At 34.3% G+C, this 23,716-nt stretch overlaps 3 protein-coding genes and 1 long non-coding RNA gene across 11 annotated transcripts; 2 read left to right on the top strand and 2 right to left on the bottom strand.

Annotated features, from left to right (window-relative positions):
• Positions 1–4,106: 4,106 nt before the first annotated feature.
• Positions 4,107–9,674, top strand: ADNT1 (adenine nucleotide transporter 1). The gene is made up of 8 exons (XM_022291744.2): positions 4,107–4,457; positions 4,909–4,957; positions 5,081–5,244; positions 6,182–6,219; positions 6,359–6,471; positions 6,661–6,774; positions 7,338–7,682; positions 9,298–9,674. The coding sequence occupies exons 1-8, from the start codon at positions 4,300–4,302 to the stop codon at positions 9,379–9,381; spliced, it is 1,065 nt and encodes a 354-aa protein (XP_022147436.1). The 5' UTR covers positions 4,107–4,299; the 3' UTR covers positions 9,382–9,674.
• An 804-nt stretch (positions 9,675–10,478) lies between these two features.
• Positions 10,479–11,161, bottom strand: LOC111016361 (uncharacterized). The gene is made up of 3 exons (XR_002602178.2): positions 11,086–11,161; positions 10,649–10,988; positions 10,479–10,565 (listed from the first exon to the last, which is right to left on the bottom strand). It is a non-coding gene; the product is annotated as an uncharacterized LOC111016361 (long non-coding RNA).
• Positions 11,162–12,858: 1,697 nt separating this feature from the next.
• LOC111016392 (uncharacterized) lies at positions 12,859–16,445 on the bottom strand. Of its 3 annotated transcripts, none has more exons than XM_022291787.2 (3): positions 15,977–16,445; positions 13,953–15,882; positions 12,859–13,578 (listed from the first exon to the last, which is right to left on the bottom strand). In XM_022291787.2, exons 2-3 carry the CDS (start codon positions 15,859–15,861, stop codon positions 13,433–13,435), a joined length of 2,055 nt encoding a protein of 684 aa, XP_022147479.1. In that variant the 5' UTR covers positions 15,862–15,882; positions 15,977–16,445; the 3' UTR covers positions 12,859–13,432. The 3 variants fall into 3 exon arrangements, with proteins under 3 accessions (XP_022147479.1, XP_022147480.1, XP_087980773.1); XM_022291788.2 differs by having other exon boundaries at positions 13,953–15,843; XM_088124647.1 differs by having other exon boundaries at positions 13,953–16,445.
• Positions 16,446–17,157: 712 nt separating this feature from the next.
• On the top strand, positions 17,158–22,528 carry LOC111016348 (tubulin gamma-2 chain). 6 transcript variants are annotated; one of them, XR_015790801.1, is made up of 13 exons: positions 17,158–17,480; positions 18,137–18,337; positions 18,511–18,622; positions 18,773–19,173; positions 19,486–19,539; positions 19,617–19,721; positions 19,814–19,888; positions 19,985–20,029; positions 20,183–20,311; positions 20,540–20,644; positions 20,721–20,793; positions 21,985–22,037; positions 22,322–22,528. XR_015790801.1 is itself a non-coding variant. In XM_022291722.1 (12 exons), the coding sequence occupies exons 1-11, from the start codon at positions 17,352–17,354 to the stop codon at positions 20,787–20,789; spliced, it is 1,425 nt and encodes a 474-aa protein (XP_022147414.1). In that variant the 5' UTR covers positions 17,158–17,351; the 3' UTR covers positions 20,790–20,793; positions 21,592–21,971. The 6 variants fall into 6 exon arrangements, 2 of the variants coding, with proteins under 2 accessions (XP_022147414.1, XP_022147413.1); XR_002602175.2 differs by having other exon boundaries at positions 22,176–22,528; XR_015790800.1 differs by having other exon boundaries at positions 20,721–20,802.
• The last annotated feature ends 1,188 nt before the right edge of the window (positions 22,529–23,716 follow it).

Below are 23,716 nucleotides of genomic sequence, written 5' to 3'. Positions count from 1 at the left end.
AAACTCGTATTGCTACAAGCGATAAAATTCATCGTTGGGAATCGAAGGTCCCATTTGATAAGGATTTTTTGTTTTTTAATTTTTGAAAGTTATGCTATATAGTTTTAAAAATGTGAATTAACTTTTGAAAATATTTTTGAAAAAATAGTAATAAAATCAATAAACCTAGTGAAAGTGATATTTATAAGCTTGATTTTTAAAAAATAAAAAATAGAACATTTATCACGAGGCGAAATGTGTAGCAAAGGGGGAGAATGTTGGAGCGAATGTTAGAAATAAAAACGCTAACATTAACGAAGATTATTCATCTCTTGCGCCAAACTAGCACCCTCTAGAATTCATATTGTTATGCTATTAATAAAATTCCTCATTAAAAATTCATATGGGTTTTTTGTTTTTTAATTTTTAAAAGTTATGCTTCATATTTTCAATTTATTTGGTATTACTTTTTCTTACAACACATTCAAATCCTCTAAACTTTTAGAAAAAATAAACAAAACTTTTTAAAACTTTTTTATTTTAATGTGAGTGAGAATTTGAAAACCTTTTAAGAAATAAACCTATAAATAGGCGTTGGAGTAATATTTATAAACTTAATTTTTTTAAAATAAAACAGTTATGAAAGAGGGAGATGAGAATTTGTAATTTTTCTTTCTATAATTAATTAATTATTTATTTCTTTTGGTATACGATGGCGTGGGCCTTTTTTGTGGGCTAGAACTAGATAAATTCAGCCCACATATGGCCCAAGTTAAGAACCCTACCTACTACACTGCCCTTGACTTCTTAACTTTTTCTGGCTGTGTATATGTTCTTGGCTTCCAATTTTATTTTTATTTTTATTAAAATATTTGAAGGTTTTTTTTAGTACAAGACATCGGAGATATTTGAAGGTTGTTATAGCAATTGAAAATGTAATTATTTTTCGTAATTTAATAAGTCATGATCAACTAAAAAAATCTTATATGTGTTCAAATCACAATTGTAATATGATATTATAAAACAAATAACAAAACTTACACTAAATGACTTAAAACATATATGTATTTATAAAATTTTCGCTAGCCTTAGATTAGATGCAATTTATATCATTTTGTAAAATTTTAAACCTAATATTATACATATATTTCCTTTACTGATGTTTTTGTAATTTCCTAAATCATGTATGTCAATATATTTATTATTAAGTATAAGCAATATCTGATGATTTTTCTTTTAAGGCAATATGGACATTTCTCTCCCTCCCTCTATTTTTCCTGTGCTCGCTTTGGTCGAGAAGTAGGAACATTTAATAAATAAATATGTATTTTTTAATTTAGTATAAATTTTGAAATTTACAAAAATAATATAATCCAAATTAAACTCAAACTCGAATGTAATGTAAATTATTAAGAAAAATCACATTTATGCTATATTTAAAAAAATAATAATAAAAGTGATGGTAGTTTCTAAAAAATATTTTTTTAGTTCAACCCTGCTAGGTTGGAGACTAAACCATTGATTTTTGATCCACGATGTGTAATGAATTTTTTCTTAAAATACAATAAATATAATCATTAATTTGCAAACTTGCACTTAAATCAAATCCAATTAACCTTCACTTATTTACTTCATTTGCTAAGTTGGCAATTAGCACAAATAAAGCAGCACGTTTAATAGTGTTGCCATAATAAGAATTGAAATGTTACCGACGGTTTAAATTGGTAGCTTATGAGAATTTGAATATAGTTAAATTGATTATAGTATATATCATCGACCAAAATGTTGAAGATTCGAATCTACAATCCCACATGTTGTTGAATTAAGAAAATAATTGTAGTTTCCTCCACATTCAAATTTCAAAATTTTGAATTCAAGTGTGATATTAGGACGTTATCAAAACGATAGCTTGTTTGTTTTTACATCTAAGTACTACTGTATCGGCTTAAAAAAAGGTGTTATTGTTAAAATACTGATAAGTTTGTATTTTTAAAGAAAAAGTATTTTTTTAGAACATATGAATATGAAGATTCGAACTCACGATCTTTTGATCGAAAACAAGTACCTTAATCAATTGAGTTATATTTAGGTTGACAAAGAAAATGTTATTTTGATTAAAAAAAATCAAACCTAAAAAGATAGCTGGTCCGGAGGGAGAAAAAAACACTTCAAGTAGGTTTGTTTGTTTTGTTGAAAAAACCCAAGTCAATTCAACCCATTCACCTCGATCAAATTATCCTCATCATAATCATATCGATTAATATACGATAATTTATTTTCTATTTAATTAATTGTAACAAGATTTATAATTGAATAAAAGAAAAATGAAAAGAAAGTGAAACAATATCCAGTGAGACCCAAACCCAAATTATATAGACTACACCTTTTTAGTAACAAAAAGTAATAAAATAGTAACAATCATTTAATTTAGATCGGTTTGACTTGGGATTTATACAAACTAGCCTAGCATCATAAAATTAGTTTAATCCTCGCAAACACAAAGTCTGTGACTAATTGAGATTGCTCCTCCTCATTTAGTTGTGGCATTTATTTTGCTTATGACTAGTAGGGATGTTTAAATAATCGAATGACCTGAAAAAATCGATCAATCCAACCAAACTCAAATTAATTGGGTTCAAATAAATGAAAATTTCATAGTTAGTGGTTCGATGGTTCACTTAAAATAAGTTTAGGTTAAACCAAACCAACCTGAACTTATTATTAATTTCAAAACGATTTCTTTCCTCACCATAAAAATTATATATAGTTATTATTTATTTTAATTTTATTTCATTTAATAATTCTTTAGGATTTTTTATCCTTTGAAGGCTTTTTAAAACAATTCTTTAAAGTTTTTTTAGGGTACTTTTTTACCATATAAATAAATTGTTATGAGACAATAAACTACTTTCTACATCTCCATTCATACGATACAATCTTATTCATGGTTTTGCTTCTGGTATTTTTAGAATCACTCAAAACCCCTCATTATATATGAATATGTAGTGCTTCCCATATATACCTAAGATATTCTTCCTTATTTAGCTGATTTGGGACTTTGGTCGCATTCCCAACGATCTTTTCTTTGAACAAAGTGTCACCGAATCCCACTCCAATATTAATCTATCCATGTCTTATTATGAGCATATTACCTTTAACATGCGTCAACCCTCCTTACCAGCACATACCACTTGTTGGATAGCTCAACCACATATTTCCATGACTACACATATTTTGGGACTCACTACCTTGTTAAGTGCACGACCCGTCCCAAAACACCTACTAGTTCAAGAACAGACCACATCGACTATATACCTCACTATGTGACGCTCGACTAGAGATGAGGGGTACATGAAATGAACCGATACCACATTCGAATGAGAGAAATCCCGAGACCATGTAAACATGGTTAGGAAAGGGCTTAAAAGAATTTATTGTTATTACCTATACCAACAGTATGAACCTTTCTCTTCGGTGGCTCAGTCATAAGAACTTCAAAGTTAAGTATGGTTGAGTGATCTCCTAGTTCCTTTACTAGGAAACAGGCATCGCGTTCGAGCTTTCTCCATCACCGACTTATGTAGTGGTAAGTATAGAACTAACCTCGAAATTGGATACAATAAAAACTATAAAGAACCTTTTAGGGGATGGAATTCCAACGTTTAACTTTTATAACATATTATAATATTTTACCCAATTAAGCTATATTAAAATTGAATTGAAACTTAATTAGGATCCTATCTAAAATAGTCGAAAGCCATAAAAATGAAATTTGTAACTTAATACAAAAAAAAATATATAGTTTGACTTCTTACGGAATATTTTGTTTGAAAAAAAATCTTAGCGATCATAATTCTTACCTGACGGTGGAATGTAATCGGTGAGACCGTTGGTTACTATGGTGATCCTTCCAACACCCGAGTATTTCTCACGATTCCACGTGTCATTCAACTAAGGCGAGTACACTACTTTTCACTATTTAGAGAGAGTAAACCTAGTGGCTGAGAATTGATCTCAATATCGAAAGCAAGCCGGACCACCAATTAGACGCCGTCAATCAACATCAACTAAACGCCGTCAATTAACGGCTGTAGTTTTGAGGTCTCAGTTGTCTTGTTCATGACTTCGCAACCGCAGCCGCAGCACCCCCCCGCCCTCCCCGACTAACACTGACGAAGAGAGAAATGCAAAAGCTCGCTTTCTGAATAATCGCCGGAATCTTGTTCGGAGGCTGAGATCAAGCTTCCATTAAGGACGACCGTCGGCGACTTAGGGTTTCGGCGAGGCTACACTTCGTTTTCTATATCGCTGATTTAATATATGGCTTCGGAGGACGTCAAACGAACCGAATCGGCTGTATCTACGATCGTAAACCTGGCAGAGGAGGCGAAGCTTGCCACAGAAGGCGTCAAAGCACCCAGTTATGCCGTGCTTACCATCTGCAAATCTCTGGTTGCTGGTGGAGTCGCCGGTGGAGTGTGAGTTCCATTTCTTCCATGATTACTGTCATTTATATCGATGTAAATTGAGTTTTTAATGGACACAACATTTTGTTTTGTCCTTTTGGCTACCTGTTTAAATTGTAGCACAATTTGTAAAGTCGTAGCTCGTCCGCTGCTTTGGTTGTTTGTTAATGAGGAAAAGATATGTGGGAGAGTAAACCTAACAACTGAATTTTGGACCGTCCATTCTATTAATTCGTAAATCAGACTGACTATTGAACTTGATAGTATGTCACTATTTTGGACCTGGGGAAGAAGTTACGTAAATAATTATGTTGGTACCGTTAGTGCGTGCATCGTATAGGGTTTTCTATATTTTGACTTCGTTGCTTCTTTTTAGTCCTCCGAGTTACCTGATTTATAGAACTTTATATCTGACCTTCCTATAGTGCGAATCCATTTTCTGAAAGGTTTTGTATCCTTTCAGGTCTCGGACCGCTGTTGCCCCTTTGGAGCGTCTGAAGATATTACTACAGGTTTGTCTAGTTTATTCATGATTAGTTGATCATTTTGTTCACATACACACGACGCATATATGCATGGGCACAAAGTAGGATATACATAGCTACAATCTCTTATTTAGCTCCTTCGACAAACAGGTCCAGAATCCTCATAGTATAAAATATAATGGAACGATACAAGGGTTGAAATATATTTGGAGAACTGAGGGATTTCGAGGACTATTCAAAGGCAATGGTACAAATTGTGCCCGTATAGTACCAAATTCAGCAGTAAAATTCTTCAGCTATGAGCAAGCTTCTCAGTAAGTTTTCTTCTCTAAGTCAATGTTCTGGCATAATAATGCACGATATTCAGCTTCAATTTTGTCTTCAGAGATGGATAGCTTTAGTGATTTAAGTTAAATCTGATGCACTTGTTGGATGGGTGCCGTGGTTTATTTCTAGCCGGTGGTAAAAAGTACCTATGAACCTTGGTTTTATGTCACTGATCACTGATGAGTAGTGGCTCGATTCCATTATTCTTGCTTGATTAGAGCACAGTGAATCTAGCTAAAAGCAATAGTTATTATTATTCTTCTTCTTCTTCTTATCCACAAAATTATTATTATTATTATTTTATTTTATTTTTTAATTTTCCCATTATTGTTGCTTGATCATTTTTGAGAGAGACCGATTTCATAGAGTGCTATGAATCTCCCAACACAGTGTATCATTTTGGACTAGGGTTACTAGGACAATCTAATTGCTGAAGGTGGAAGATGGAAAAAAGTATGATCGATGATTTGCATAACCATTCATACTTGTTGGCCATCTTACTAATATGTCAATAAGGACCCGTTTGGTAACGTTCCTGTTTCTTATTTTTGTTTCTTAAAAATGTATTGCATGGTTCCAATATCTAAAAATTCAAATTCAAGTATGATAAAACAATCTTTTTATTTACGTTTTGGAACAAATTGAAAATAGGAACAAGAAAGGAGAAACTTGTTTTGGTTGTTTCCAAAATTTTTTATAGAATTGTGAGAATGTTCTAAAAAAATGAGTAACAAGAAACAAAATTAGTTGTAAAGTGCTTAAATTTCTTAAAAAAATTGGAAACGAGAAACAAGAAACATGAATATTACCAAATGGGCCCTAAGGAACCAACCATACATCTTGGATGCAGATCTCCTTAAATGCCATAATTTTCTCTTTAATATTTGCTGAATTGCTAATATTTATTTTGTTTTCCATCGACAGGGGAATACTGTATTTCTACAGGGAGCAGACTGGTGACCGTAAGTCCATATTGGCCACCATATATCATTTTTGTAATATGATTTGTGACCTGCTCGTGCTAGCTATTATGACAACCACAACAATTCCTACCCCTCCTGCCCAAATCTCAATCTAACTGCTTTGTTATTATTTTTGCAGAAAATGCTCAACTCACTCCTCTCCTACGTCTTGGTGCTGGAGCTTGTGCTGGAATAATTGCCATGTCAGCAACTTACCCTATGGACATGGTGCGAGGCAGACTAACTGTGCAGGTACTTGTCCTTGGTTTCTTGCCCTTTGTATGGTGATATATTCTTGATGGGTTTCCAAGTCTGTATTCATGGCCGAGTGTCTGTAATCCCAGAAAATGGATTGATGCGGCAATACAACTTTATATTTTGTGACATTTTTTTTTTCCAATAAAATTGAGATTTCCTTTATTTTCCTTTTCTTTTTTCCAGACAGATAAGTCTCCTTACCAGTATAGAGGAATATTTCATGCTCTTTCAACAGTGCTCCGGGAAGAAGGTCCAAGGGCTTTGTACAAGGGTTGGCTTCCTTCTGTCATTGGTGTTGTAAGTTCATTATTATTATCTTTTTAAATATTTGCTGTCATTATAAGTATTTCTGTGGTGCGGTGATGAGGTTCTTGCTCACTTAGAGGCTGGAGATGATAATGTGTCAATTGAGTGAAGCAAAGCACACTTGAAAAAAAAAGAAATATTGTAGACAGCAATCTTTTGTATCATTAGAAATAGGTAACTAGTTTCTTTAATTTCTAGAAAATATTGCATATTTTATTACTCTTTTATATGAAAATATCATAAACTATATTAAATTTTTAGCATGGGGATTATTGAAATGTATAATAATAATAATTATATATATTTTAATTGATGGGCCTTTGCCATTTCATGTCCTAGGTTTTTAGAATATAATGAATCATGTCCGTGCTTCTTTGATGTCATCTTTCCTTTCCATCATCCTAAATTCATTTACTAAGGAGCAATTACTACTAGTTTAATTTATTGTCTTAATGCTATGAAACTTGTTTGGATTACAATTTTTGGTTTATAGAAGGTACATTGTTCATATACTTTGTGCATGAAGTTTAAATTAAACATGTTCCATTTTGCAGGTTCCGTATGTGGGTCTTAACTTTGCTGTGTATGAATCACTTAAAGATTGGTTAATAAAAAACAAACCACTTGGACTTGTTGAAGATTCAGAGCTCAGTGTAACAACACGCCTAGCATGTGGAGCTGCTGCTGGTACAGTTGGTCAAACTGTTGCTTATCCTCTTGATGTCATTCGTAGAAGAATGCAGATGGTGGGCTGGAATAATGCTGCTTCTATAGTCACTGGTGATGGAAGAAGTAAGGCATCCCTCGAATACACTGGCATGGTCGATGCTTTTAGAAAAACTGTTCGTTATGAAGGCTTTAGAGCATTGTACAAGGGTTTGGTCCCCAACTCAGTGAAGGTTAGGCATGCTCTTCCTCTCTACTTGTTTATATTAATATGATGCATTATCTAAAAGTTGACTGATTGGGTCTAATTCTGAATTTGATGGTATGATTGAAAGGTTCTGTATACTGAGTTTGGGGGATCGATGAGGTCTTAGTCTTATTTATTTGTTTGACAAATGGTTTTAAAAATTATATATATATATACATACATATATTTGTATGATACCTTGGCCTGTTTTTTTAATGTTAGAAGATTGTTTAATCATGCCGGTTTAAGATGGTTTTAGAAAACCAAAAAAAAAAACAGCAAAAGTAAGAATAGTGTTATGATGATTTAGATCTTTATTGTTATCTAAAGTTATTAGTCATGAATGCCGATGGATATTGGTTTTCTATAGACAATCTTCAAAGATTATATCTGCAACTGTTTTTTGGACAAGGACAACCCAATTAAAGAATCTCCAATTACTTAGAGTTAACAAGATTTCCCCTTGGTTGGAATTGTAGCTTTGTTAATTTCAAGTACAGGTATACAAATAAGGTAAAGCTATACATCGTGGAACTCAAATAGAGAGATTCAGGTTCTTGTCACCTATAACTCAAACCAAAGGGATAGTAGCCACTCCTCACCAGCAGCAGTTATTTTAATTACCTCGAACGTTTGTTTTAAAAGCTCCACAAACCATAAGAACAGTGACGAATTGAGATTATCTTAACCTCAAAGCATGTGTTGATTACTTTGAAAACATGTTGCATGTAATATTATTTTTTGCTCTCAAGTTTGATATCTTTTTTTTTTTTTTTTTTATGGAAGAAAAATAACGTGGGAGTTTGGGGGCCAGAGCTTCATCTTGATCATTATACGTAATTGTTTGATCTTACATTCTGACTTTGAGAAAATGTAGGATATCTAATATCCTTTATGGATGGTTAGCAGGCATATTGGTTTATAGCTTGCCACTTTATTCAATGGGTCAACATATAATGGTTGCTTCTAACTTATACTCGTTTCCCCAACTATCAACTTTTTATTTATAAAATGAAAAGATACAAAATTACTCGCCAGTTGCCACATGAAAATCACTGGGGAGCTATTAAAGAACTGCCTCCAACCAGTAAGAATGAAAAAAAATCATAACTAAAAAAGGAGGAAAGAAAACTCCAAGTAAATTTTAGTCTCTCCTGTTTGGATAATATCTGTTTGTTTTTTGTTCGTACTTTCTGAATTCATACTGGAGTTTCCAGTGGCAGCACATATGCAGATTAAAATATAGTTGAGCTGCTTGAAGTTGTACTCACATCATCTGTGTCTGATGGACAGTTTTGATTCGGTCAAATTATAATCTTAAGATTGTTGTTGATGTTTATTGTAAATGCTGCCGATTTATATCCCATTTAAATTAGAAGCATGGATATGTGGAATTGCATCCCTTCGTGGTCCCTTCTTTTAAAATTTTCGCATTGTATTATTTTTAAAAAGTTGGTGTACAAGCATTTCTTTTAGAGTGGTATATATCATTCCTGGCTTAAATTTGACGAGCATAATTATTACAAGTTGATTTACGAATTGACTTTAATGGTTTTTACTGGATGAAGGATATTTTCTGATTCGTCTGCTGCCTTGTTCAGGTTGTCCCATCAATTGCAATCGCATTTGTGACATACGAAATGGTGAAGGACGTTTTGGGAGTCGAGATCAGAATCTCGGACTGATTATTGGGTACTAACTTACATTTGTTGAACGGTCTGCTATTTTTGTAGGCAAGGGAGGGATGGTAAACTAGGATGTCTTAATTATTCTCTTTCCAAGAACTAGTTTAAGGCAGTATTGAGTGTGTTTATAATTTGCATCCCTGATTTTAAATATCTTTCTACAAACGCATGCTAGCATAAGCTTTTATTCTTATGCTATGTCCAATAAATGTTTTGACAATAGAATAAGCACATTTTAATGCCTCCGCTAGATTTGGGAGAGCAGAGGTTTTAATGATTCTAGTTTTCAATTACGTGCTATTCTTTCCCCCGCGCTCTTATGTGATGGGACTTCGATATGGTCCTTAAGATGGCTCTGTTTGCTTTGCGTAAAGATACAGGAACAGTGCATGTAGTGGCAATATCCATAATTTCATCTATTGGTTTCTTCCCTCTGCCTTTTATATATCGCTTTCTTCACTTACATGCGTTCAAATATTATGGTTGAAATGCAAACTTTTGAACATCCTTTGCTTTGAATTCTTTCATTGATTGTATTTTCTGCAGGATTTGGTTCTGTCACACTCATGTAGATAGGCAAGTTATTTTCGAAATCCAGGTCCTTCGATTTCCGCAAGTAATTTTGCCCAATGAAGATAATATTGACCACATTTTTTTTAGTACAATGAGGCTATTCTAACCCTAAGTGGAGTTATATATCTTTACGGTTTGGTATGCATTCTATATTTCCAAATGAGAATTTAAGGTACAATGACACGGTTGGTCAAGACACAACCTTTGAAGTTTTTGAATATAAGACAAATTTCTTTACTCCTTGGTAATTTAATGTAGTAGGGTTAGACGATTGTCCCATTAGATTAACGACAAACGTCTTTATTGAAAATTGGGTTAGAGCCTAAGTATGTTAGTTGTTAAGCTATAATAATGGAAAATTTTTGTATGAGTATGATTCTATTCACCATTATTTATGCCTGTTTTATGAAGGATAATGAAAGTAATAGGGCTATTCAAAGATATAGGCCACAAGCATCGAAGAAGTCAAAATTACAAAAAGGGAAAAATGGTAAAATCAAGCCAAATAAGAAGAGCAAAGAAGAATTTCAACATCACTTGAATAGCGGCAACAAATCTTCATGTTTCTTCACTGTCTTCTTATTCGACTGCTTCACATTTTTCTGCCATGCCTGTGAATAATAATTGCCATTTGAAGCTTTTCTTTCTAAAGAACATGCACATGGAGTAGATGAATTGTAAAAAGAGGAAGAACCTGTGATCTTTTATTGTTGTATGAAACCTTTGAGGTATTCGTCGACCTTCAGGCCTCGATTCAATTACGTCTTTCTTTTTTACGCTCGATCGTGCAGTATTACAAACTTTACTAGTTTCAAGCTCTTTCATTCTCAACTCACCATTGTCACCGTTTGAATCTTCATCCGAATTGGAAGGAACCAATGATAAAAGCACAAGTAGAAGATTCAATTCCGGTAGAAATGACGAATTCGATACTGGGTCTTGACTGTCTCCTCCTCCAGCTTCTCTCCATTCTTGTTCTTCTTTAGTGTCTGCTCCATTTCCTGTCGCTCCTCCCACCATTTTTTACTTTAGATCTGTAACGTGTTTCACAAACAAACGGCATTATGTTCTTTAGAAACACAAGTCAATGAGACATTTTGGGAAATAAAGAGAGAAAAAGAAAAAACTGACATAAATTTTTGGAAGCAAAATTTTTCCCTGTTCCCTTGTTGATCAATAGGGAAGGTTTGGACCACAAAGTCAAAACCTTCACAATATTTAGCTTGAAGTTCTCCTATTGCTTTAATGGTTCTTTTTGGTTGTGAATTGGTCTAATGGGATTAGCTAATTAAGGTTTATCGTTAATTTAATGCTATTGTTAAATTTAGTCAATGCTAAAACCTGATACTCTTGACTTTTTTAGACTGATAATTAAACAAACAAAAAAAAAATCATATGTAAAAATAAGTTTTGAAAATAATTATTCAAACATAATTTTACTTAAATTTTGTTTAAAAAATAGAAAGCTATAAAAATAGCTCTTAAATTACTAAACTTTCTAAAGTGTAACAAAAGGAAAATTTTAATAGAGGAGAAAATATTTTTAGATATTTAGTTTAAGAACGTGAGGTTTCTTTATTCTACTTGATTTAGAATTCTTTACACAATCGTTAAATTTCATGTGAAAAGCACTACTTTTTTAAGAGTTTGAGGCGAGTAAAAGAAAAGGTTTACACACGATTTTATTCACGTTTAAGCTGTATTTTAAGTTTTTTTTTTAATTTAAAAATAGTTTTAAAATAATTTCAAATATAAGAATATATAAATCTTGTCTTAAAAAAAATATTGGATGGTCATTTTTTAAAATTATCTCTTAAGATGATTTTAGATAAATAGCTTCTTAATAAATGGTCTGGGAGACCAGTAGACCACCCACCTACAAATAATATATTTTTTTTTCCAAAATCAAGTGTATGTTTTTAAAGAACAAAAATTATTTGAATTAAATAAGATGTTCTATTATTAGGAGTGTTTTTTAAATTACATTTTTTAACTGCTACGCTTAAAAGAACAAAAAACCCTCGGACTACAATTATATACTAATTTAAATTGTAATAAATTAAAAGGTTAATAACAAAATAAAAACGGTTAAATTATACAAAATACTGCTGAACTTTTAGTGGAGTTTCAATTCTAGTTGATTGTTTCAAAAGTTTTGATTTTACACTTTAAATTTGTTTAAAAAATACTCTCATTTGAAATAAACAATTCTTAGAGAAAACAAAATTCTTAAATGGTAAGCAAACCATGGATGATGAAGAAGATATGAGGCCTCAATTTCCACTATTAATTGACAAAAAATAGAGCCACCAAAAGAGCTATAAAACAGACAAAATTAAAGACTAGAGTTGTCTATCTATTTATTAATTGAGATTTGTGTCTTTATCTATTTTATAGCTCGTTGTCACATTATTGTCACATCATATTTTCGTAATTAGTTAATAGTTGTAACATTTAAAAAAAAAGAATTTTAACATTAAGACTTTTGAAACAGAAGCATAATTAAAATTTATTATAAAGTTCAAGAGTATAATTGAAATTATCGATTCCTATTCCCTCATATGCTCTCTTTTATAATTCACCATTACAATTTTCATTGTTAAAAAAAGAAAAATTGGGTAGAATTTAAACTTTTAGAATGATGGAACAGAGAAACTCTCAAGTTAAAATTTTTGGACATTATGTTTCTTTGGGCCATAAATTTGCTCAAGTTGTCGAAGGTGCATCATTCATCATCCATCGGTAATTTGAACAGATTCAAGTTTCTTCCACAGGGCATGGAACAAATTGATTAATCATGTTTCTGATTTTACATTTTAGGAACTCATGGAAGACGAGGAGATGTCGTTGTTTCTTGTTTCTTGCCACTTTATTGTATTGTAGCTGAATGGTGATGGTACAATATTTCATGCCAAGTTTAAATCATTTCTCATTCCAAATGTTGAAATCTGTAGTAAGGCAATACATCTCAAATGAACTCTGGTTCTAACAAAAATTTAATAAACTTTCGAATCTTGCTTCCATTTCCATGTATTCTTGACCTTCCCCCTTCCATTTCCAAACCCATTTTCATGGGTGAACACAGCATAGTCGTCTTCTGTAGTGGATTGCAGAACTCTAATCTCTTCATTTGCTTTGCTTTCCTTCAGGTGCTCATTAGCTCAAGTTAGAATTCAAGATAGACAGCAAAACTTTGAAAGAAATATACTACTTGACAGCAATTCTTTCCCCACTTTCAGAATTTTGACTCATCTACTGTTCTTTCATAAGGCTGATTATTCCTAGTTACAAAACATGGTGAATCATTCTAAGCTGTGAAACGCTGCTCCATGTCCTTTCCCACCCACCACCCATCAAGGGAAGAAGAAATTTCTTGTGAACCCCATAGTTCATTCAGGCCTTATCAGGGAAACATTTGAATGAGCAATGCCTTAAATCACTGAGGTCGTCAGCTCCATCAATACTTCTTCCTTGGTTTCTAGGATAGCTCAGAATCTGAAGCATGGCCACATGATCTTCTAACCTTTGGACTCAATGCCATAAGCTGGCTTTCAGAATTCATTCGCATACTACGCCCGCGAGGACTAATTTGTGGAGGCCTTGAAGATCGTCCTTTTGGTGTACCTGTGTTGTGGAGTCAACTTGAAGTTAGTTTTAGAACTTAAGAGCACTTTAATCATTTGTTATATTGATTGACTTCAGTTTACATCATTTATGAAGACGAAACAGAAACGCTCATTAGTTCAAATTACAACCAGTTTGAGATTCAGGTATGTATTCTATTGCAATTCGTGCAGGTGAGTCTAGAAGATCTATTGAAGATTAAGAGAGTGTTACTTCTCCATTCATGCGCAACTGTTCATTGTTTAATCTTTGTGATCTGTTGATTCTAAGTGCAGTGTTCAGTTTATTTTAGCTTCAGTAATTATAACTCTTAAACTAGACAAAATAGATGATATTTCAACAAGAAAGTAAGCATTAGAAATAACGAGGAGAACCTGGTAGCTTGTTCAGTTTATTATCAGAAGAGTTCTTCGTCAACGAAAGCCTCCGGCCTGTGCTCATTCCTTCACGTGGAGCTGGTAATCTTTTCTCAGTAACCGTTTGGAAAGGATCATCTACTGATGATGCAGATTCATCCCCACATGCTGAGGCACCATCACTTCCTGATTCTGAAGTATCTTTAGTACTGCTTGTACCGGATTTCTGTTTTTCTACGATTCTGTAAACAAACATCTGAAATGGGATATCTAATATTGTTGATGATGCATCACACCTTCCCCAAGATGGCGGCAACTTCCTCAACAAACCTGATTCAATGTCACAGTAATCTACTATTGGCGTAGCAGGATCTGTCTGACTATTATAATCAGGATGCAATGCTACAAATCGCTTTGTGTACCGAAGAATCCTACAAATGGACGAGAAGCTCGGCCTTTGATTCGGGTCGGTATGCCAGCATCTCTTGGTCAAGTTCGTCACATATTTTGGCATACTATGGGGAAAAAGTGGCCTCTCCCCTGCTCTAATGTTTCGGCTCATCTTGTCCCCTTGAAGATGGCTATCCTCAAAAGGGACTTTCCCAGTCAGAACCTCAAAACAAACCATGCCAAAGCTGTATACATCGGACTTCTCAGTATACTTGGAACTCTCGGTGGTTCCTGATTGATCCTGCTCTTCTAAAACTTCTGGAGAATGCCATATGAATGGGAGGGCTTCGTTTTGATTTGAGGAGTTCTTGAACTTGACAACAGGTAGGCCAAACCCAGAGACCTGAGCATGCACGTACCCGTCAGTAGAATAAGCTCTTGGCTTAATCAGAATGTTACAAGGATTCAAATTCCCGTGGTAGATTTTATTTGAGTGGAGATATTCCATTCCTCTTGCAATTTGAAGCATCAAATCTAGAGCTACAGGAAGGGTAAATGGAATTCTCTTACGAGGGCCACAAATCTCCTTTACGTAGCTCGACAGGTCTCTACTCATAAGTTCCATAATCAAGAAACACTCTTTCTTTTCCTCATCAGTAAACCCACAAAGAAATCTTGTTATGTTTGGATGGGAACGAGATAACAGCGTGGAGATCTCTGGAATTAAGGATTCAATTTCCCCAAAAAAATGTTTCATGGCAAAGCTTTCCCCTAACCAGAGTATCTCTTTGTATTGACTCCCACCCCCTAATCGTCTCCTCACCTGGTAGTCCCTTGATCCTACTAGCATTGAACTTGGCAACAGCTTTCCATTCAAAGACTCTAACCCATCTAAGTTTTTAAGTAGAAGATCCGTTAGTCGTTGCTCATACTTGGATGAAGCTGTGAATTTCTTCTCCCGGATCTTACTGAGTAGAACCCATCTATCTTCTTTCCAAACCGCATCGACCCGATTGCAGAAATCCTGAGTAATCAGGTATTGCTTCCCATATTTCCACCGGAAAATCTTCAAATCCTTGTTTTCATTCCTGTATTTGGTGGAGTTTATTATCCTCTTCTTCGCCATCTCATGGTGATCGCAACCAGAGATTTCTCCTGCTGTTTCAAGGGCTTCAACGACAACCGAGATGCAGTACAACAAATTGTGAATATGAAATTCGATGCAATCGGTGTTCTGATATAGCATGATGGCTTTTGCCCACCAATCCTTGGTTTCCAAACACTGCCTAATGTACCATTCTGCTTCTTTGAATACCCTGTTCAGGTCTCTCAATGGCAGGTCCAAAACCTTCCATCTCGTGTGCTTCTCTTCGAATCGAAGATTTTGCTTCATCTCCTCCGCCACTGAATCATACGCAAAGCACAGAACATCAAACAATAAAGAGCACTGCCGCTGATTTACATGAATGCTATCTCTGAATAGCATTAGGGCCTTTAGACTTCCCAAGGCCTCTCCGAGCTGCCGAAATTGCTCCATTTTAGAACTCAATCACATGTGCTGATAATAAATTTTTAGGGAAAATCAATCGTCTCACGCAAACACAATATCAATCTCAGATCAAGGGAGCGTGGAAATGAAGCGAACAACATACCAGCAATTGCAGTCGACCTCGAGACCCCTTATAGAAGAATCGACAAGAAACCAAGATTCTGCCCTAGCCCTCAGAATTAGGAACGAAATTGAGCAGAATCAAAACCAACCTATCAAAGACCCAACAATCCAGTGGTGGTCGGAGAAAAATCTTCCACCAGAATGTGAAAATCCGCCCAAATTTGTGGAAACGGAGAGGGAAGTAAGGTGGTTGTTTGTTCGGATCAATGGATACGAGAGACGAACAGAAAAGGGTTATTGGACGAGGCAAGAGAAGGAAGAAATGAGAGAAAATGAACGGGGGAAAGTGAAAATTCATGTTGGAAAATGAGTTTAAGAAGTGGGAATGGCGAGAGCCCAACACTTGTCCAGATTTGGCGAGGTTGAACAATGGTGGAGGATGCTCGAATGGGAATTTCCCGCGAATTTCGATGGCCATACTTCCCAATTTGCAGCAGCTCTTATTATAGTAACTACATTTTTCAACTGTTTTCTTTCTTATTTAACCCCACCTTCTTCTTCCCTTCTCTTTTACATCATCTCCACAATAAAATATCAGTACTTTTTGTAAATAAATCATCAAAATTAACATCATTTTGGATTTTTTTTGGGCCGAGATCGAACCTTCGAATTTTAAAAATTTTATCAAACTGGTGAGAAACTAGAAACAATAGAAAATATCAAATCAATGCTGTAAAGTAAATTATAAGTTAAGAAACCCATTAAAAAGTTAATTAGTAGTTAAGACATCTCTTAGATAGTCTCTAGTTATAACCTTTATTCTCTGTGATTGTTTTTTATTATAATAAATGTGAAATACGAGAATTTGAATCCTCTATTTTAATAGAAAGAATAGATGTTACCTATCATTGAGATAGGTTCGTATTGACATCTCTACTCCTTATATAGTGTAATATTTCAAAATATATTGAAAAGACGATAGTTGGTATATATCTCCAACTAGGAGGTTGTGAGTTTGATACCTACCCCAATACTAAAAATAATAATAATAATAAAATCACTAAGCAATTTGTAAATAATAATAATAGCCATTTTCAGACATCGGGCACAATAGAGCTCCGGCGGCCCAACCCATATTGTACTGGGCCAAGAAGCCCAAGGTTGTGAACTGGCAGTGCGCAAGTTAGCATTGATCAGAAAGAAGTCTTTACGAACGAACCGTGAATTCAATTGCTTCCATCCACTCTCATTTTCACACAAAATTTCCGGGAAAATTCATTTCCTTTCCTTTCCCTCTCTTTCTTTCTTCTACCCATTTGAAAGGGCTTCCGCGCCAGACCCAGACCCAGATTATAGATAACAATTTTTACCTCTTCCACCTTAATTCATTGTCCAGCCCTAATTTTCTTAACAATATGCCGAGGGAGATCATCACTCTGCAAGTTGGACAATGTGGGAACCAGATCGGCATGGAGTTCTGGAAGCAGCTCTGCCTCGAGCATGGAATCAGCAAAGATGGCATTCTCGAAGATTTTGCTACTCAGGTCTCTGCTCTGCTTCTCTTCTTCCTGTTTTGCTTGTTAATTAGTTCATAGTGTGATGTATTGTGCACGTGGCTGTCTGTTTGATTGCTGAGAAAATCGGGAAGAAATAACGAAATGAACAGTATAGGCACTTTTCGAATTTGTTTTTTTTTTCTCTTTTTGTAATACTTTAGGAGATAAGTGGGAAATGGCCTAAAGGTTGTAACAAGCAAGAATTGCATGGTGATCGTGAACATGAACTTGCGCGAAGGGGTTAACTGGGGCATTGGGGGGAGAGAGGTGTTAGTTTTATGGGGCATCAAGCATTGTAATTTATCATACCCTTGGTTGAAGATTCTCGGGTTTTCATTTTAGTTCCGTTATTAGTGTTCAACTGACGTGGTCTTGCTCCACTTTTACCTGCACCTCAGAGTTCATAGATTTCTTAGCAATATGGCAGAGATAATATGAAGAACGGAAAGAGTATCCATTACTCTTATTAGTAGTGACTATGTGACACTGCACTGTACCGCCTCTTTGATCGTAATCACACACACACACATATATGTTTGTATATATATGTATGTATATATATATATATATATATATATATTTTGCATACATAAGCTGCAAATACATTCCAAGGGAATGATGTAAAGATAGATTATGATATGCAGGGAGGTGACCGGAAAGATGTATTCTTCTATCAAGCTGATGATCAGCACTACATACCAAGAGCTTTACTTATTGACCTGGAGCCCAGAGTCATCAATGGTATTCAAAATAGTGAATATCGAAATCTCTACAACCACGAGAACATCTTTGTTTCAGATCATGGTGGTGGTGCTGGAAATAACTGGGCTAGTGGATATCATCAGGTTTTTGTTTTCCATTATTTTCCCTGTAGTTTCGAAATCATCATTTGAGAAACCTGCTGATATTCCTTCTATGATATTAACTTTGTACACAACAAAGTTAATGCGACTTGCTTCTTAAAATTATAAGCTGTCCATGTGGCATCTTATTAACATTGATTTGAAGACCTGATCAGGGAAAGGGTGTTGAAGAGGATATAATGGACATGATTGACAGAGAAGCAGATGGAAGTGACAGTCTCGAGGGTTTTGTTCTATGCCATTCAATTGCTGGAGGAACAGGATCAGGTATACATGTAAATAAATCTGCCAAAATCAAAAGGGCATATACTAGAATAAATAAAAATTAAAAGAATTCTGAGGACTAGAAATGTGTAAATAAATGTTTATTTACTTCCCTACTTCTGTACTGGAGTTTTACCACTTGATATAATGCAGGCATGGGTTCATATCTCTTGGAGACTCTGAATGATCGCTACAGCAAAAAACTGGTTCAGACGTACAGTGTTTTCCCTAACCAGATGGAAACAAGTGATGTTGTAGTCCAGCCTTACAACTCACTTCTGACTCTCAAGCGGCTAACACTCAATGCTGATTGTGTTGTTGTTCTTGATAATACTGCCTTGAATAGAATAGCTGTAGAACGCCTTCATCTATCAAATCCAACCTTTGCGCAAACAAACTCCTTGGTGTCTACAGTAATGTCAGCTAGCACAACCACTTTGAGATATCCAGGATACATGAACAATGATTTGGTTGGTCTCCTGGCCTCTCTAATTCCAACACCAAGATGTCACTTTCTAATGACAGGATACACTCCACTAACGGTTGAGCGCCAGGTATTTCTTTCTGTGCTTGTAACTAATTTATATTATATGTTTTATGGCTTCATTATCCCTCAACTGAATTTTTTGAGCATTATCAGTGACTGTTGATTTTACAATCATCCTCTAATTTCAAGTTGACATGGTTAAAGTTGGGCCTTCTTTGCACAGATTTGTGTTTACACCTTTTCTTATCATGTTTTTGTAGGTGTTTGGTGTCAATTGTTTGTGTAACCGCTCTTGTTTTTTATTATTTATCATTTGGCATGTTTGCTTGTAGCAGTTTTTGGCAATGTATAATCAAAATTGTGAGTATCTACTATGTAGGCTAACGTTATAAGGAAAACCACTGTCCTGGATGTGATGAGAAGACTTCTGCAGGCAAGAGTTTTTGGTTGACTTTTTTTTTTTAAATAATCAAATTTGTGCCTTTCATCTGACATTATGATCATTTTCAGACAAAAAATATTATGGTCTCCTCTTATGCTCGAACAAAAGAGGCTAGTCAAGCGAAATACATATCAATATTGAATATCATACAGGGAGAAGTGGACCCTACACAGGTATTGATGGTTAAAATGCCAAAAAAATGAAAGACAACTGGTTTACTACAAGTTTGCAGTTGATATATTTTGATGTTTCCATTATGCTATAGGTTCATGAAAGTTTGCAGAGGATACGTGAACGGAAGCTCGTGAATTTCATTGAGTGGGGCCCTGCCAGTATCCAGGTTTCATTTAATTGTAAAAGCAACCTATTTTGATATCATTTTTTTCCTTACTTTTCTGCATTGATTCATATGAACTAATATGCCGACTTGATTTAGGTTGCACTCTCACGAAAATCACCATATGTACAAACTGCCCATAGGGTAGGACTCTTCAGATCCCTTTTTAACCTCATCTCTTTCTGCTATTAATTTGGCTTTTTGTCATTGTTAAATTTCGATCTTTTGTTATCTGTTCTATTTCTTTATTTATTTGTATAAAACAATGAAATGCTCACTGAAAGAAATAATTTTCAGGTGAGTGGTCTTATGTTAGCTAGCCATACCAGCATCCGGCACCTCTTCAGCAAGTGTTTGAGCCAGTATGAGAAGTTGAGAAAAAAGCAAGCTTTTCTTGATAACTATCGGAAGTTCCCAATGTTTGCTGTAAGATTTCTATTCCAACATTTTCTTCTCCCATTCAAGATTTATTGTCTGTTCACTGGCCTTATCTAGTTGATCTTATTGTGTCAGGAATAGATATTTTAATGAATTTAGGTTAACCATGCATTAGTTGACTGGTCTAGCGTATTGAATTCTGTGGATTAGTACCTTCCTCGTGAATTTTTTCATTGCACAAAGTCTAAATTCAAAACAAACATTAAAATTGGACAGGACAATGACCTCTCAGAGTTTGATGAATCAAGGGATATAATTGAAAGTTTGGTTGATGAATATAAGGCTTGCGAATCTCCAGATTATATCAAATGGGGAATGGAGGTTGGTACCTGTATCGCTGAGCTGCTTCATTTCCTACATAGTATATGATTCACTTATATGTGCTTTTCCGATGCAGGATCCTGACCAAATTCTTACAGGAGAAGGAAATGCATCCGGGACAGCAGACCCAAGTTTAGCCGTCTAAATAGGTGAATAAGGTGATATGGAGTTTATTTTTGGCTCTAACAGAGGATGCTTAACCTTCTAATCACAGTAATGGGTCGTTTCTTGGGTTTTAAACATTGGTAGTCTGTTGTACAATGATATTATTGTCCCCATCCTCCGAACCCTGCATGACCTTCTGTAAGGAAACCCCTTAGGCCCTTACAAGAGGATTGATATTCAGAGAAACAATACAAAAGTCTCCCCAGCCACTTAGAGAGGGCTGGTTCTCTCCCTATACAAGACTTTCCAAAATAAACAAAGGATCCCAAAAGCATATAAACAAAAACTAACCTGAGGGGGTGGATTCTCTTCTTTACCCCTCTAATATAAGTATTCACTATTGGAGGTCTTACACCTGACTGCTAAACATCTATTTAAAAAAAAAAAATCTGGTGCAAACTTACAAGGTGATAGGATGCCAGCTGGTCTTCCAGAACTGGAATATATAGAAGAAAATTTCCTCCAGTTTCTTTGGGATTTTTTCTTTCTCTGGAGAATATGACCAAGCTGGCAAAGCATTTTTTAATTGTTTGAAGGAATTTGAATATAAGGCACTATTATAAACTTTAGATTTTATATGAAAATATGCCCCCTTCCAACTCCCACCCCCCAAATATACACATACAGACTTGTGCGCGCAGCACACGTATAAAAAGACAAATAATTTTAGGTTTTGTACTATGCTGTCACCTATATGTTACTCCTACCATAACTCATTTTCTTACGAGAGTTTTTCCATGTACTGCGATACATGATTGACTGCTTGAATTTCCTGATTGCAGGTCATGGTACTGCTTGTATTTATACTATCTGAAAATACAGATTCTCCCTGTATTGCTTCTTTAAATTAGGGGCCAGACTCCCACTATTCTAATCCATACCCGATCCTTTTAGGTCTTCCTTTTGCCTTTTGCGTCAATGGGGTTGTCTTCTTTTCTTGTTTATATGTTTTGGGAGGGTTTGTGTGGTGAAGAGTGAGGGTTGTGACATCATAGTTGAGAACTGCCATTGTTCATCCTACCATCCACATGTGGTAGGCCTTCTTACTTTAACATTGCATGTGGTGGGATTGTATTGCCATTTTCTACAGACCCCATCTCTGATTGAGAGTCTGAGTTGAACTGCATCTTCAAGTTGTCAACAATGTTTGAGAATTATTCCATTGTCACTTGCAGATCACTGGCTTTCTGTTCCAACTAAAAACATTCGGTTAGAAAATGAATGCCAGGTATTTTACGTATTCCCAATCTTCCATTACAGCATTACTTGATAACATTTCTTCGGGCAATGAAGATGTGTCGAAAGTCGCTCTCGTTGTCGATAGATTTAGTTCGAATTTTGAATTTCAACGTGCTTTATTTTATAGGATCCATAAATGATAATCCTGGCATGTGGTACCTGGCTGTGGGGGAAAAGAGATTGTTTTTGTTTGGCTTAGATTGTTTTGTTGTTTTTCTCCATTATGATTTCAACTTTTTCTTTTTTGGTATAAAAAATATCTTCGAAATGCAGGATAGGCTGAAAAAGACCAGTCTACGTCCGGGTTTGAAATATATACTGTTTGATTTTTTTTTTTTTTAATTTTTTTTAAATAGTGGTGGGAAAAAAAATCAAATTGCATGTTGAGTGAATTGGATGATGGGAGGATTTCTGAGTGATTGTTTAGTAGTCTATTTTACAAAATGGTTTTTGAGATTTATGATGAAGTAGGTTTGTAAAGACGAGATTGTTACGTATTTGAATCGCTATTTATTAGATAAATGTTATTAAAAAAGGAAAAATAATTCAACATTAGGTAATTTTAAAATCTCTACTCCTATGTGTGAATTAATGGATAGAAACAAATTATTGTACTATATGCTTTGTTTGAATTATTTATATATATTATTTTTCAATGTTATTTTTATTAGGTTGACATGATTTTAACAATCAATTTTAATTAAACAAATATATTCTACAAAATGAACAGTTACAGAACTCAAGAAAATCTGCTACAAAAAATTAAAGACTCACAAAATTAAGATTTCTCGAAGTAAAAAAAAAAGAAATGGTTTCAAAATACGTGTAACGGAACAAGAAAGCTTTATAGCCGTTAAAGGTGGTTGAAATTGAAAACGTTAGGGTTAGGGGAGCGGGGACCCACTATATACAGTTTTGATCAACTAATAAATGGGTGCCAACTAAGTTTACAGGCTGTCAATTTGGGCCCACCACATGGCCCTGTAATCATATATTCTCAACCAAAGAGAATATATATATTTGTCAAGTTACAACTAAGCAAATTAGAGATTATTTTGAATGATGGTTTCTCTATTTTATAAATTATATTCTTATAATTTTGAAACAATTTTAAACATACAAAGTACAAACCATATCTTTCTATCCATTAATTTAATTAACGAAACTGAAAAATATAACATTAAAAGAATATTCCATGAATGCTAATCATGTTTTTAGAAAAATAATACTAAAATTTAAATTCAAATTTTATGCTTTCAAATTTTTTGTTTGTTTTAATTTCTAAACTCACAAAACGTCCCTCTTACTTTAAATATTTTCAGTTTTTGTTTATTTTATTTTTTTGTATTTTCAAAACGTCTATTTTGGTTCCTATACTTGAATGTGCTTTAAGTCTTTATCTATTTTGGTTATGTACTTTCATAACATATATTTTGATTCCTATAGTTTAAAAAGTACAAGATCTTATGAATATTTTCTAAGGTGAGATAACCAAAACATATCAAAATGGCAAGTAAAAGTACTAAAATGAACCTTTTAAAAGTAAGTTGAAAGTACAAAGACTCACATACAATTTTAAAAGGAAGATATTATATCTAAAATCTTTTAAAATATATATATTTAAAATGGAAAAGATGTGATTTTAAAAAAAAAATTGAAAAAAAAAGG

The sequence above is a fragment of the Momordica charantia genome (assembly GCF_013281855.1).
Source record: "Momordica charantia cultivar OHB3-1 chromosome 5 unlocalized genomic scaffold, Mcharantia_2.0 BLBB01000005.1, whole genome shotgun sequence".
NCBI classification, from domain to species: domain Eukaryota; kingdom Viridiplantae; phylum Streptophyta; class Magnoliopsida; order Cucurbitales; family Cucurbitaceae; genus Momordica; species Momordica charantia.
Note: the sequence above shows the minus strand (reverse complement) of the source record. Positions and strands in the feature narration are given on the sequence as shown.